The 14,020-nt window shown below is 46.7% G+C and overlaps 1 protein-coding gene across 3 annotated transcripts in view; it reads right to left on the bottom strand.

Moving 5' to 3' along the window:
• The window catches only part of BCR (BCR activator of RhoGEF and GTPase), a 130,640-nt gene that overhangs the window by 66,822 nt on the left and 49,798 nt on the right, over nt 1-14,020 (bottom strand). For all 3 annotated transcript variants that reach the window (XM_084649425.1, XM_084649427.1, XM_084649426.1), the window contains one exon: nt 3,212-3,396. In XM_084649425.1, the coding sequence (XP_084505551.1) occupies nt 3,212-3,396 (185 nt within the window). The remainder of the gene's footprint in view (nt 1-3,211; nt 3,397-14,020) is intronic.

Below are 14,020 nucleotides of genomic sequence, written 5' to 3'. Positions count from 1 at the left end.
TGCTCTGAGCTCTATCCCTTCCTGTACCCTTCTTTCCAGCAACAAGCCCCCAGTTTGAATCCCAAGCTCTCTATCAGAACTCTCCTTTAGTGACATGTGCCACTGGCTGCCCCAACACGCTTATATACCCAGAGGTAAGCTCCTTTTATGCTGACCTACTCCCAGCTACTAACTCCAGTTCCCACTCCCAAATACAAATGTAACCTCTATATTATAGGCAAGGCTGGTAGAACTGCCTATTATTAAGGTTGCCCCACACTTCATATTATTACATCCCGTTTTCAACTTTGCCAAACTTCAACTATTTGGGCTGAAATTTTCCTAACACTTGTACGTCTCAGGCTGAACATTTCCAAAAAGTTTCAGACAAAATGATTCAGCAGTTTCCAAGAATGAGGCTAGGAAAAAAACCACATTGCTTGGCAATGTTAAAAAAAGAGTCTGGTAAGCTTTTCTTTTGAGAAGCTCGAGTACTCGATGTTCAGGAGCAGGGACTTGAAATTTGGGCAAGGAGGTGGTCTTTGCGTCAGGGACATGCCTTGTGCTGTTCCTGTCAAAATCCTCCCAAATTTGACCTTTGAAAAAAATCTCAGTTCGCACCTGCCAGTAGAGATTTCTTAGAGTTTAGCAGCAAAAATCTCCAAAGATTTTATACACAAAGAACACGCTCTAATTCCTCACGCCTCTACTGCAGGCCAAACAGCGTGTGCACCATCTCCTCACAGAAACTAAGCACGCTCCATTTCCAGTCCCCACAGCTCCTACGTGTGACAGAACTATGCAGGAACAGTCCATCTCTTCACAGTTGCTCTGGGCTAGGGTGGGGCTGGGCACTGGTACTGAAAACAGGGCGTCTGTCTCTTCTGTGCTCTCTCCCGCTGCAGGTTCTCAGGGGCGTGGAGGAGGAAGCCACCTGACTCCAATATAATGAGACAGATCATGGGGCTGGGGGTATGGAAAGGAGTAGTTTTGGCCAAGGAGCCTGGAGACACTGCCACTGGAGGGTGGCGGGAGAAAACCCCCCACCTGTGACTGGAAACTGGGGAAGAGTGGAGACTGAACTGGATGGGTAAATAAACTGAGAATTGTGGGGGAGGGGGGTGTTGGAGTCTGGAACTTGATAGGCAAGAAGATTAGGACTGAAAGCTGGGGGAGAAGGAGGGGAGATTGTGATGGGCTGGGTAAGGAGACTGGGAGTGGGGGATAGGTAGGGGAGGCTGTTAGTGGCTGGACAAGGAGAATGGGACTGAGAACCAGCGAGAGAAACTGGGGGGACTGGAGAATTTGGAAAAGTCACCCTAGACACCAGTGACTGAATCAGGCAGAAGAACAAAGCTACTTATAGAGGAGAAAGTTTCTATTTACACACCATCTTCTGGGTTTCAGCGACTGTGGGAAAGGAAATTCAGGAGGTTCATGTTACAGCTTTACAGGCTTCTGGTCAAATACGTTTTGTGCGCTTGCCCCAGTGCACCACGTTGGGCACTTTATACTTTGTTACAGTGACACCTTCTCCAAAGCAGCTGCAAGCGCAACCATGATGACAAGTGGTTTTGCAACTTGCAGTAACGAGGGAATTAATGTGGCTGTAAAATATTGTAACAGGGTTGAAATTAACCTTGTAATCCCTGTGGCTGACACTTCCTCACACGTGCTGGCACCAATATCTGCAGATTACTTACAGTGTAATCAGGAGTTTTAATTGCAGCTCAAGGTCAGGAGTTTGAGGTAGTGCTGGGGTCCCTCCCTCTCTCGGCAACTGTACTGTGCTGGACAAGAACTAACCATAATTAACACAGCTATCCACTCATCTATGAAGCAATAGGTACAAGCAGATTTCCCCATACTCTATTTGTAACAAGCCACTTTGACATCAGCACCTGCAGCAAGTGGTCACTCCAGGAAGTAAAGGAGCTCCACCCTGATGCATGTTAGCACTCTTCCTATCAGAATGAAATGACCCAGGTGCTCCAGCAGGATATGGCAGGGCTGCCCCAGGAATGCCCGTGCTGGGATTTTCTGTCACAGCCCTCTCATCCTTCTAGTTACATTTTTGCTCTCTTCCCCCCCCCCCCATATTTAAATTTCTGTAATAAAGAAAACCAAGAACTCAAGTATGAACAGAAGCCCCATTCCTGATGGGTAGAGCTGTAGTGACAGCGAGTGGGACAGGGGCCTGAGAGGTTACACTCAGCTCAGCTTTACCTACCCTCCGGAACAGGTGCTCGGGGAAGGACTGCAAATTGGCAGCTTTGAAGTAGGGGGTGGGAACGCCTTTTGGAAAGTCAGGCCCTGCACCCAGAGTCACGGGACAGGGTGGAACTCCAGGCCGGGGAATTTTCCATTACACCTCTTTGCCTAAGTCAGTAACCCATTTTGGTTTCTGGTCATAAACATTACTTTGGAAGAAAACCCTTGCTGTCTGCAGCTGCGTTTAGTTTCTAGTGGATCACACTGAGCTAACAGTTAAATTTGACTGAGCAAGAATTAATTACCCATATAGTTATTGGGAGGGGGAGGGGGATTATTAATTCTTTTAAGGTTAAAAAAACTCCCTCCTGGAAGTATTTACACATGGGCACAATGGATCCAGTCAGCTCTAAGGTCTATTGCAGGGGGTCACATGAGCTGCTACTGAGTGCACACAGTACATTTTTAAATGAGAAGCATCTATTTCATACGCACCGTCACCACCGCTTGGCAATTTTAATTCCTGTTGTCCTCCAAGCTTCAAAACTTGACTTTACTTGTCAAAGTCTGAGAGTTACCTAAGCATAGTTCACTCCCTTCCAACCCCCTCCTGTTCCTCCCTCCCCCAATTTTTTTTGGTCGCAAATCATAATTACCATGTACCCCCTCAGCATGTCTTTTTACTGTGTTTGGTCCCAGACCTTCTCTAAAAGCACCAGCTGGTATTTAGAGCTTGATTCTGCAGCCCTTATTCACTGAGTAATCTCACTGATTCAACAGGGTTACATATTCACAGGAGTGAGGCTGAACAATTCGCCTTAAATTTGTACACACGTTACACACCCATGAAACATGGGATTAACACATGAAAGCCACTTTAACCATAAATGCTTCATTCCTAGCAGGTACCACTATCACGTCACTCAGTCCTCCTTCCCATGCTCATGGCCCAATGCTCGTCTCACTCGCACACACACACACCATGCTGATTCCATGCTTAAAGAGAGTAAAAAGGACTCACTGATTTTGTGGACTCCAAAGACCCTGAGGAAAGAGTATCTCGGCTGCCCCGACTCTTGGAACTGAGATGGGGTGAGGAGGATGGAGAGTCATCAATGTAGGGCATCATGTCATGGTGTCGCCGCTGTTCTTCGGCACGGTCTGCATCATAGGCATAACTAGGTGGTATTCCACTGAATGAAGCATCTGTAGAGAAAAAGCTTAGCTTAAAAACAGAACTGGGAAGGAGATAAGCATAGGCCGAGTCCACTCCCTGCTCCCAACAAGGACACATACCTTGTCAGTATTCAGCAAATCCACAATTATTGATAGCGAGATTCAGCTTCATCCCAGGCTTAAGTGTAACAAACTCCCGCTTGTTAAGCGGACACCCTATTCCACTCATTATCAACTCTGGGAAATAAAGCCTTTTCTGATACATAACAAATTCTTCTTTACTTAATCACAGTTCATATCCCTGGGTTTTGCCCTTATTGCATAATGTTAAATATTGATGCATTTGTGCTTGATGCATCACGTTCTTTAAAGTGTTAAAGAATTCCTAGCAAGATTCTTGTGGGGTGCCCTCCATGGGTTGCCAATCCTTGATTATGTCTCTCAGTGCCTCATTTTCCTAAGATGAGTATGATGGGTCAGGGCAATGAACCTTGTCCACTTAGCACAATCAATACAGATGAGGCCTCCATGAACGTTAGCAATGATACAGACTTCATAAACTGACATACACTAGGATGGAAATCCAGGGTTTCTCCAGACCTCTCAGCAACAGGAAGACTAGGAAAGAAAGATCTTAAGAGCAAAGCGAACAGCCTTCTGCCAAAAACAAAAAACAACCCCAAAAGACACCCCTCCTTCTTAGATTCCTGATTAATTCCTCAAGTCTGGGGAGAGAGTGTCAAATTAACCATCATTTGGTGAAAACTGAGTGAACTTCTGCAGAAAAGGCAGATGGGAGAACTGCTGTTTGCATCCTGTGCTGGAGGAGGACAGGAGGCTGCTGTAAGTGGAGTGTGAAGGCCACACACTGAACACCTTGCCCAACATCTCTGCTGTAGCCTAATAATCCTCTCTGATCACTCTGCACATACAGATGTACCCAATGAGTGAAATACACCACTGTGCAGGGAGCCAGCACAAGACCTATTTGACTGAAGAGAGACCCAAGCCATAGAGCTTAAGTGGTACATAGCTCTCTTATTTATCCTCTGCACAGCGATCAATTTCATTTATCTGAAATTGCCCAGAAATGTCCCCTTAGGGCTACTGAACATGGGACCTGAAGCTGCAGGGCTACAGCTTATTTCTCTCCCCACTCCCAAGTATTACTGCCCTTCTTTTACAAGCTATTGAGGGGGGGAAATGATACACTGCAAAAGAATAAAAAAGATTTCTATAAATCAGCATGTACTGTAACAAGGGGAGCCCAATACAAACAGTGCCATGTGAAGTGAATAACTCCAGCTTTAGATACCACACAGAAGACAGACCCTTCTGTTTTGGAGGTATGAGGAGCCCAGCATTAAGACCGTGCATTAAATACAGGCTGAAATACAAATAGGACTGAGTTGGACTCTTTTCCACAACACTATTTAGGTTCTGCCAATGTAATGAGGACAAGCAGCTACCAAATATACCCAGCAATCCCCTGGGAAAACCTGGACAGGTGGCAACCCTGCATCTCCAAGAAACTGTGACTCACTCCAGCAAAGAATGCACACACTGTGTGAAACACAAAATAAACCTTTAGAGATGAGGGGCTTGTTCGCGGTGGGAGGGGTGGGGTGTGTCTGGGGAATTTATACAAATGATACACTTAAAACCCAACAAACCAACTGCAGAAGTGAACCTCTGTACTGTACCAAACACCAGCCAGTTAAATAACTGCAGTGCCTGAGACCTGGGCCTCGTAGGTCCTCACGGGCCCATGACAAAGTTATTTTAATAGGCCTCAGGGGCCTTGAACCACCAACACCCTTGTGGTGCTACCCTAAGTTCCCCAAGTCCCTGGAGTTTGCTAGACAGTGCAAGAACCACAGGACTGAAAATTAAAAGCAAACACGTGTTCTTTAGGGAGGCCTTTGCATAGAGGCCTTCCAGAGTCCCCTGGTGACTCAGTGGAGTTGGTCTGGACAAATGGCTGCTGGGGAGGGAATTGTATGTTGGATTAGGAATAGGGTGACCAAATAGCAAGTGTGAAAAATCGGGATGGGTGTAGGGGGTAATAGGAGCCTATATAAGACAAAGCCCCCAATATTGGGACTGTCTCTATAAAATTGGGACATCTGGTCACCCCAATCCGGAAAGTTAGTGGGAGTTAAAGTCTCTTTTATCTGGCACTTCACCTATCAGCAAACTCTATAAACCGGAGGGGCTGCTGGGAGCGCTCTGGGAGTGATTTGGGTCTGGGAGGGGGCTTGGGGTGCAGGAAGGGTTCAGTGGGCACTCAATTCCAGCTGTTTCCTGCAAGCAGCTCCCCATCCCTGCTGTTGCTGGCAGAGGTGCAGCCAGGTGGCTCTGCAGGCACGCTGCCTCCGTCCCCCATCCCCGAGCACTGACTCTGCATCTCCCAGCCCATTGGCCAGGAACCATGGCCAATGGGAGCTGCAGAGGCCGCATCTGCAGACAGAGGCAGCGTGCCTGCTTGCTTCCGCCAGGAGCGGTGGGGACAGGGAACTGCTGGAGATGAGCGTCCCCCCATCCAGCATCCTAAGCCCCCTCCCACGCCCCAACCCAATGCCCTAAGCCCCCTCCCGGACCCAAACTCCCTCCCAGAGCTCGTGCCCCGCAGCCCCTCCCACACCCCTCTGCCCTGCGCACACACCCCCCACCCCGCACTCCAAACCCTTCCCTCTGAGTTAACTGGCATTTTTAATTTACTGGCACCCCCCCCCGTTCCCCCAGCATGCCTGTTAAAAAAGCTTTTACTGTAGCATCTATCACCATGGTACCTAAAGGCCTCTAATTAAGCTATCTGTTTTTTCATGTGGCCCTTGTACAGTTTTCTAGCCTGACAAGTTTGCAAAATATTGTTATTTCGAGTTTCAGACTGGCATTATCCAAATAGAATATCAGCCTCCGTACAGGGCTCTAATCCCATTTTCCTGCCTTGATTAGGCAAAAGCACTTTCTCCCTCAAAAGTTTCTTCAACCCACTCATAATCAGACTGCTTTCTCTCTCTCACACACATGCAGAGGTGAGATAGTGCTGCAATGCAGAGCCAACAGAACCACTAACCCAGGAACCTATCCTTGCAACAAAGCCCGTTGCCAACTGTGCCCACATATCTATTCAGGGGACACCATCACAGGGCCTAATAACATCAGCCACACTATCAGAGGCTCGTTCACCTGCACATCCACCAATGTGATATATGCCATCATGTGCCAACAATGCCCCTCTGCCATGTACATTGGTCAAACTGGACAGTCTCTACGTAAAAGAATAAATGGACACAAATCAGATGTCAAGAATTATAACATTCATAAACCAGTCGGAGAACACTTCAATCTCTCTGGTCACGCGATTACAGACATGAAAGTTGCAATTCTTCAAGAAAAAAACTTCAAATCCAGACTCCAGCGAGAAACTGTTGAATTGGAATTCATTTGCAAATTGGATACAATTAACTTAGGCTTGAATAGAGACTGGGAGTGGCTAAGTCATTATGCAAGGTAACCTATTTCCCCTTGTTTTTTCCTAACCCCCCCCACCACACACACACACGTTCTTGTTAAACCCTGGATTTGTGCTGGAAATGGCCCACCTTGATTATCATACACATTGTAAGGAGAGTGGTTACTTTAGATAAGCTATTACCAGCAGTAGAGTGGGGGGGAGGTATTTTTTCATGCTTTGTGTGTATAAAAGATCTCCTACACTTTCCACAGTATGCATCCGATGAAGTGAGCTGTAGCTCATGAAAGCTTATGCTCAAATAAATTGGTTAGTCTCTAAGGTGCCACAAGTCCTCCTTTTCTTTATGCAGAGCTGGAGGCAGGAATATTTCTTCCATTCCCGATGGCCACACTGGATAATTTACTGTCTACTTACTTACTGCTTATGGAGGAGCTGACTCTGAAATCTTTTGGTACAAGCCTCTCTGCTAATTTAGTTTAGATTGAATCAATGTACCTTCTCTACCCTGCACTCTAGGGAATGGTCTCCACACCTCTGACCTCCAGAACTCACTCTGTCCCACACTGCTCTCTCTCTTTACGAAAAGGCAAGGCACAGAACTAGGACTCAGGAGAGCCAAGTTCTAGTTTCGGCTCTACCCCAGGCTTCCTGGGTCACCTTAAACAATTCACTTAACCTCTTGTATTTCAGCTTCCCCGCTGTAAAATGGGTCTAATATTGCCCTCTCTCCCTTCCTCGTAAGAGTTTGAATCCATTAGCATTCACAGAGTATCTGAGATCTGAAACTGGAATGCACTGTACAAGCACAAAATATAGTTATTATTACCATCCCACCTCTTCTCTCTACTGTTTGTTCTGGGCACAGGGTGCAAACTCATTTGCGGAGTTTTCCCACTGTCCCAGGGCAGGAGGAGCTTTCTGCTTTTACTCCCCATGGGAGATTACCCCCACCAACGGAAGCAGCATGTTCCTGTACTCAGGGACCACTAGAGAAGGCCTGATGCTGATAACCGAAGTAGATTTGTCTTTTCCCACCCTGTGATTAAAAAGACGGTTGTGCTAGGGAAACTAGGTTATTCAGATCCCTCGGAACCCAGGCTGGCACAGTGTGGCCCAGACTGTGAAGCTTTGAAGTCCTCTCCAGAAGAGCGGAAAGAGTGTTGAGCGAATAGGCTAAAACCAGCAGCACAGATACTTTCAGCTGCTCTGGATGCTGTTACTGTAAGTGACGAAAGGAGGCAGGTTTCTTGCCCAGTGTCTCAGGTAGCTGAGGGCGCCCCTTCACACAGTCAGGCAGTGGGATCTGACATGGCAGTGCATGTTCCGCTGCTAAATCCCACGAAGACTCAACCCAGTTTGTTTATTTTCCAGTCACAGGCTGGAAGTGTTTGTCTCACTCAGCTCTCCGTACGGTACGGCAGCCAGGGAGAGGGGAAGTGAGCAGTGGGGTCTGCCCGCCTCCCCTTCCCACAGATACTCGCCAGTCTGTCAAGAAACAACAGGTCCCAGGAGGTCCCCAATCATCCCAAACAAATCATCATTGGGGGTCTCTCCTCCCTGATACAAGGGGCAGCCTATCGCAGACTCCTGCCCACTCAGAAGAGCAGCAGTAGGCATGGAGACGAGCCTTCACAGCATCCTGTAGCAGCCAATGCCACCTCATTCACATCCCCACCAATTACCTCCAGGACTCTAGGGGTGAGAAGAAGGCCTGCCTGCCTACCTACCTACCTCCCTTCCATGTACCGGTGAGATGCCTGGAGGGCTACTGGGTGGACTACAAAAGCCCTTGCTGCTACTCAATTCACTCCACAAACCGCAGGACTCTGGCCTCTGTCACCACGAGGTGGGTTCATTGACACTCATCTCACTTTGCCTGCTTTCCAACTGATCTGATGAGCCTGCGTTGCCTCCCCCCAGCATCTACCTTCATCCCTCTGACCTGTGTCTCTACCCTGTGCCCTCTCCCTTCTCTGTGCCAGCCATTAGCCTACCTATCTCCTGATCCTTCTCTTCCAGTCTCTCTTGCTCTCTTCATGCCCTCTAACTTCCTTCACTCACCTCTTCTCAGTTACACACATACACACACACCACCGACCCCACCCCAGCACACCTACATTTAGGTACTGAATGTGATCTTTAAGGGATTATTATAATAAAGCCAGGTAATTGCATGCTCTTATTGTTTCCCTTGTCCTCCTCACTTGTCTTACTCAAGGGGAAAATATGAAAATATAAAATAGGTCTTTAAAAATCAGCCTAATCTCATTTGGAACCACAAATGATTAAAATATGTCATCATACTTATACAGTTAATGCATAGTGTCACTACAAGACAGTTAAGGTTCCTTGGGAACTTGACTGTGCACTTCCATACCTTAATATAATTGGATTTATTTCAAGTTTAACCATAACTCTGAATTTCCTGGGTTATAACACTTGGTTCGGGGATAACGTCCCTGTAAATTTTTTTTACCCTGAAGTTACAAGTCTGTACTCTCAACCTTAACGCTGTCTTTAGATTGTTTATTGCCAGACCAAAAAGACACCAAAACCAAAATTATAATATATCATGGCACCATTTTCCCTACAATGGAAGCTGCTTGCGGTCTGGTGTGGGATTCAAACTCAGCACTCAGCTTCTGCAAGAATAACCAGATGTGGAGGCCAACCCCATGTTCTGTGAATGCAACTGTGCAAGGTGCTAGGGACAGTCACGAAGCACTTTCAGGCGTAACATTAAGCATTTTGTTTGTTTCTCTGGCATCACTCCCCTAAGTGCAGGAGGAAGGGGCTGATGGTATTGAAGGCTGGTCTACACTGGAAAGGTAGGTCAACCCAGCTATGCCACTCAGAGGTATGAAAAATCCCCATCCTGTGCTGACCTAACCCCCAGTGTAGACAGCAATAGGTTGACGGAAGAACCTCTCCCACTGCAGTAGCGAGTGTCCACACTGAAGCGCTGCAGCCGTGCCACTGTCGCATTTTAAACGTAGATTCAGCCTTCGTGCCCCCTACCCCAGCTCAGACTCACACACCATAAACACACTGCGCGCCAATCTCTCCCTATAGCCAAGATCAAATATCACAAGGAAAGGGGATGCATATTTGCCATGTCAAATCCCAGTGGCTTTATTCTGCTCAGCTGGATGAAGAGAAAGCGGAGATGCTAAACAGAATCAGAGGAGATTCTGCTCCTAGGGCACTGTATCTCTTCCATAAATAGGGCAAGTGTATTAGCATGTAAAGAAGCTGTTTAGCAAGCTCCACTCACACATAACTGGCTCTGTACCATCTCCTGAATATTTGGAAGCTGTGGTCTTTTCTTCTGGATATGCAAAGTCACCACCGCGATCCGCACAGCTGTAGCCTCTCAGCTGTACTGATGCAATGCTCCTTGTTTGGAGCTAACCTTGAAAAGCCACCCCTAGATGTTGCAGGACGCAGCCACTGTCTTTCTTGGAGACGGCTGGTGATGCCCACATTCCATGGGCTGTCCGTTTACTAGCTAGTGAGCTCCAACATTTTCATATCAGCATCTAAAGCCCTGATTAAGTCTACCTGAGGGCCTACGTGCTGCTCTATTAATTTCAGTGTTAGAACGGCAAGTTATACAAACGCTGCCAATGGGGAGAGAGAGACTCCGTCAGCTACCTGTCAGAGGTGGGCACTGTGCACCCAGCACAGAGCTGCACAGTGTGTTAGGGGCTAAGCCTGTGTCCACTCCTGACTCAAGTGCAGGTTATGTCCCAGCTTCATGCAGTTCCTGCCATCTTCCTCCTTCCTCAGTTTCCCCCCACATCATTTCACAATGAGAGTCCTGATCATTTAACGAAATCTCTTTCTTGCACTGAAACCGCTCACCATCCAGTTATACAGGGCCTGCTCCAAAGCCCTTCAAAGTCAATGTGAGCCTTTCCCAATTGACCATAATCTGGAAAGTGCAGGAGGCAGGGCCTTTTCCATCGAGGCCCATGCCTTTGGAATCCTCCCCTGCTCTTCTACATTCCTGGCAGCCTTCAAGGTTAGACTGGAGACATTTTCATGTTCAGCTTGTACTGGCAGTATGCATTTTAGATGTTCTCAGCAGAGTAAGTGTCAGGAGCTGGACTCGTTTCCTTTCCCATCTCTTGCTCGGGATTGTGCATCAGGGCAAGTTGCTTTCATTTGTTGTAAGTCTAGAAGCGTAATGTAAGTTTTAAGGCACTGGACGTCTGCAACCCAGTCCTCAAGAATGGAAAGCCAATTTGACTGCGATGATACACGCACAGGCAGACAGACACACATGCACAAACACACACAGCTGTGCACCCTGGAAGCCAATGGGAGTTTTATCACTGACTTCAATGGGAGTAGGAGCAAAACCACAGTGGGTGAGCAGCATCAGTTTCACTAGAGACAGGACAAAAACTAACACATGCGGTTATTATTACAAGAGAGACAAAAACAAGCCAACCCATTTCAGAACAGCAGCAGCTGCATTAGGAACGGAGATAGTTTTAGTTTCCTTTCTGCAAGAAAGTACCTGGTTTCAGAAAATCCAGTAACTCAAAGCCTAGAGGAAACAGCATGTACTGGCCCCCCACTTTGGAGCTGCTGAGAGTCTCATAGCTGGTGAGGATATATTCTTTGGCAGGACGAGCAGATGAACAGACGAAACAATAACCAGCATGCTGCTTCCTACCGTGTTCCCAGCAGCCGTTTCCACAGAGAGCTTCACGTCTCCTCCTAACTTCAAACAAAATACTGCAGTGTCAGCTGCTGGAGAGACCGAAGGGATTAAAAAACGAACAGAAAATAGAACAAATGCCACAGCAGAGGTTATTTAAAAAAATTAAATAAATAAAAGCCACCACCATGCAGGAGCAGGCCTATTTCCTGCAGTTAACTGGAAACGGCGAGAAATTCCTGCCATGCAAGGGGGAAAGTGTTTGTACGAACATGGGTTTGTGCTAAAGGAATGCATGGGTCTGAGAGTTGGGAAGGAAGGTCCCTCCCGTAACAGTGGGGGGGATTTACATTTTATTCAATAACATCAACAGGACTGATAAGAAAACTAGCTTGTTTCCAGACCTTCAATCTCCATTCCCCATCAGGATCACCTTTGCTCTGCTGGTATTTTTCTAGTCAATGTGGCAAAATTAAAAGGCCAAGAGGCCAATAAAGTTGGACACTATTCCTGTTTAGGCTCTACATCTAGACACTGAGATCTTATTTGTATGTAGACTAACAAATAAATAAACAAAATCACTGAGTTATCACCTCTGCCTAGAACAACTAACTCATGTGTCACTGAACAGATAGGCCCTGTCCGTCTACACCACACTAACAAATCTTTTTGAGCACAGCTGTGACCCAAACATGGTGGAGAGGGAAGGGGAAACTGAATGTGTTATAACAAAGGCAGAAACAGGCAGACTGGACTAGATGACTTTTCAAGTCCCTTCCAGCCCTATGATTCTATGAAACATTTTTTAAAGCTGGAAGATGTTTACGGTAGGACATGGCTTCCTACCAGGCTTAACAATGTTTGTTTATTTTTTGCTTTGCACCAAGGTAAGAGGAAACTGTTATAACATGGTTGGGGCCACTCCACGGTTTGTTCTTAGCCAGTATGTAGTGGCTTCCTTCTTGTTCTCCAGAATCTGTTTTCATTAACAAAGAAAGGTCAGGTCTACACGTAAAACACTTCTCTCACTGGCTTAGTTAATCCTCCTCTGCAAGAAGCAGTAGCTGTCTACACTGGTGCTTAGGACAATACAACTAGGTCACTCAGAGGTGTGGATTATTCACACTCACGTGATGTAGTTACACCAAAGTAATTCTGTAGTGTGGACCAGGGATAAGTCTCAAGTTGTTACATCTATAAAGAAAACCTTGAAAACATGACCTGAGTATAACCAATACAGCCATGTCTGCTTGAGGTTTGGTCTACACTACATACTTATGTTGGTATAACTATGTCCCTCGGGTGTGAAAAATCCGCACCTCCAAGTGACACCGTTATACTGACCTAACACCCGGTGTAGACAGTGTGATGTCAACAAGAGGGCTTCTCCCATTGACATAGCTACTGCCTCTTGAGGAGGTGGAGTACCTACCCCGATGGGAGAAGCTCTCCCATTAGTGAAGGTAGTGTCTTCACTAAGCGCTACAATGGCACAGCTGCATCAGGGCATGCCTACACTACAAAATTAAGTCGATCTAAATTACATTAGCCTATAGCCACTGCAGTAATTACATTGCTTGTGCATGTCTACACTTTGCTCCTTGTGTCCGCGGTGTGCATCTCATCAGCAGCACTTGTACTGATTGTAGTGTCAGTGTGGAGCATTGTGGAACAGCTTCTGAAAGCCAGTAACAGTCGATGTACGCAACACAGTGTCCACAATGACCCTACATCAACCTAACTACATCAACATTGACTCTCACAGACACTTCCTCAGTTAGGGTGACCCAAGGCAGCTTATGTTGACCTAACTCTGTAATAAAGACCAAGCCTCAGTGCAGCTTCGCCCCTGCAGTGCTCTATGTGTAGACAAGTCCAAAGATCATGAAAAAACAGCTCTGAAGTGTGGACTGTCCCATTCATTCCAATGGGTGTTCACTCATGTGCCAGTGAGGGTACTTTAAATGTCAACATGGTTAACTATTCCTCTGCTGCTCAAAGCATGTAAAAAAAAAAAAAAAAAAAAAAAAGAGAGGGAGGATCATATTATGAAGATCTACTCAGTCTAGGAAGGAGCCAAGCCCCAGGACTCCAGCGGGGCATTGGAGCCACACCATGGTGGAAAACAATCTTGAGGAGCTCACAGCCCATGGATTTATCTGAACCTCACTAAGAGACAGCCAAGCCCAAGGAGGCCAGAGAGCTGCATGATCTTATTTTGAATATCTGCCCAAGCTACAGAAAATAGCATTTCATTCTGGCATTTTGAATGTGTGGGTCTTACTCTGTGGGCAGAGCTTGGAAGAATACCTTTTCCACACCCCAATTTGAGCCTGGTCCAGTGGGTTATTTCTGTACTGTAGACAGAGCTATAGCTTGCCCAAGGGCTGCTGTTTTACTCTGAAGGCTTCAAAAGACCATTAAGATCAAATAGCTGTGAGCGAAGGACAATCCAAGAGGAGCCCATGTCTTGTGACAACAGAACTCTGGAGGACACAGGCTGG

The sequence above is a fragment of the Lepidochelys olivacea genome, assembly GCF_965140295.1.
Source record: "Lepidochelys olivacea isolate rLepOli2 genome assembly, chromosome: 15".
Taxonomy (NCBI): domain Eukaryota; kingdom Metazoa; phylum Chordata; order Testudines; family Cheloniidae; genus Lepidochelys; species Lepidochelys olivacea.
Note: the sequence above shows the minus strand (reverse complement) of the source record. Positions and strands in the feature narration are given on the sequence as shown.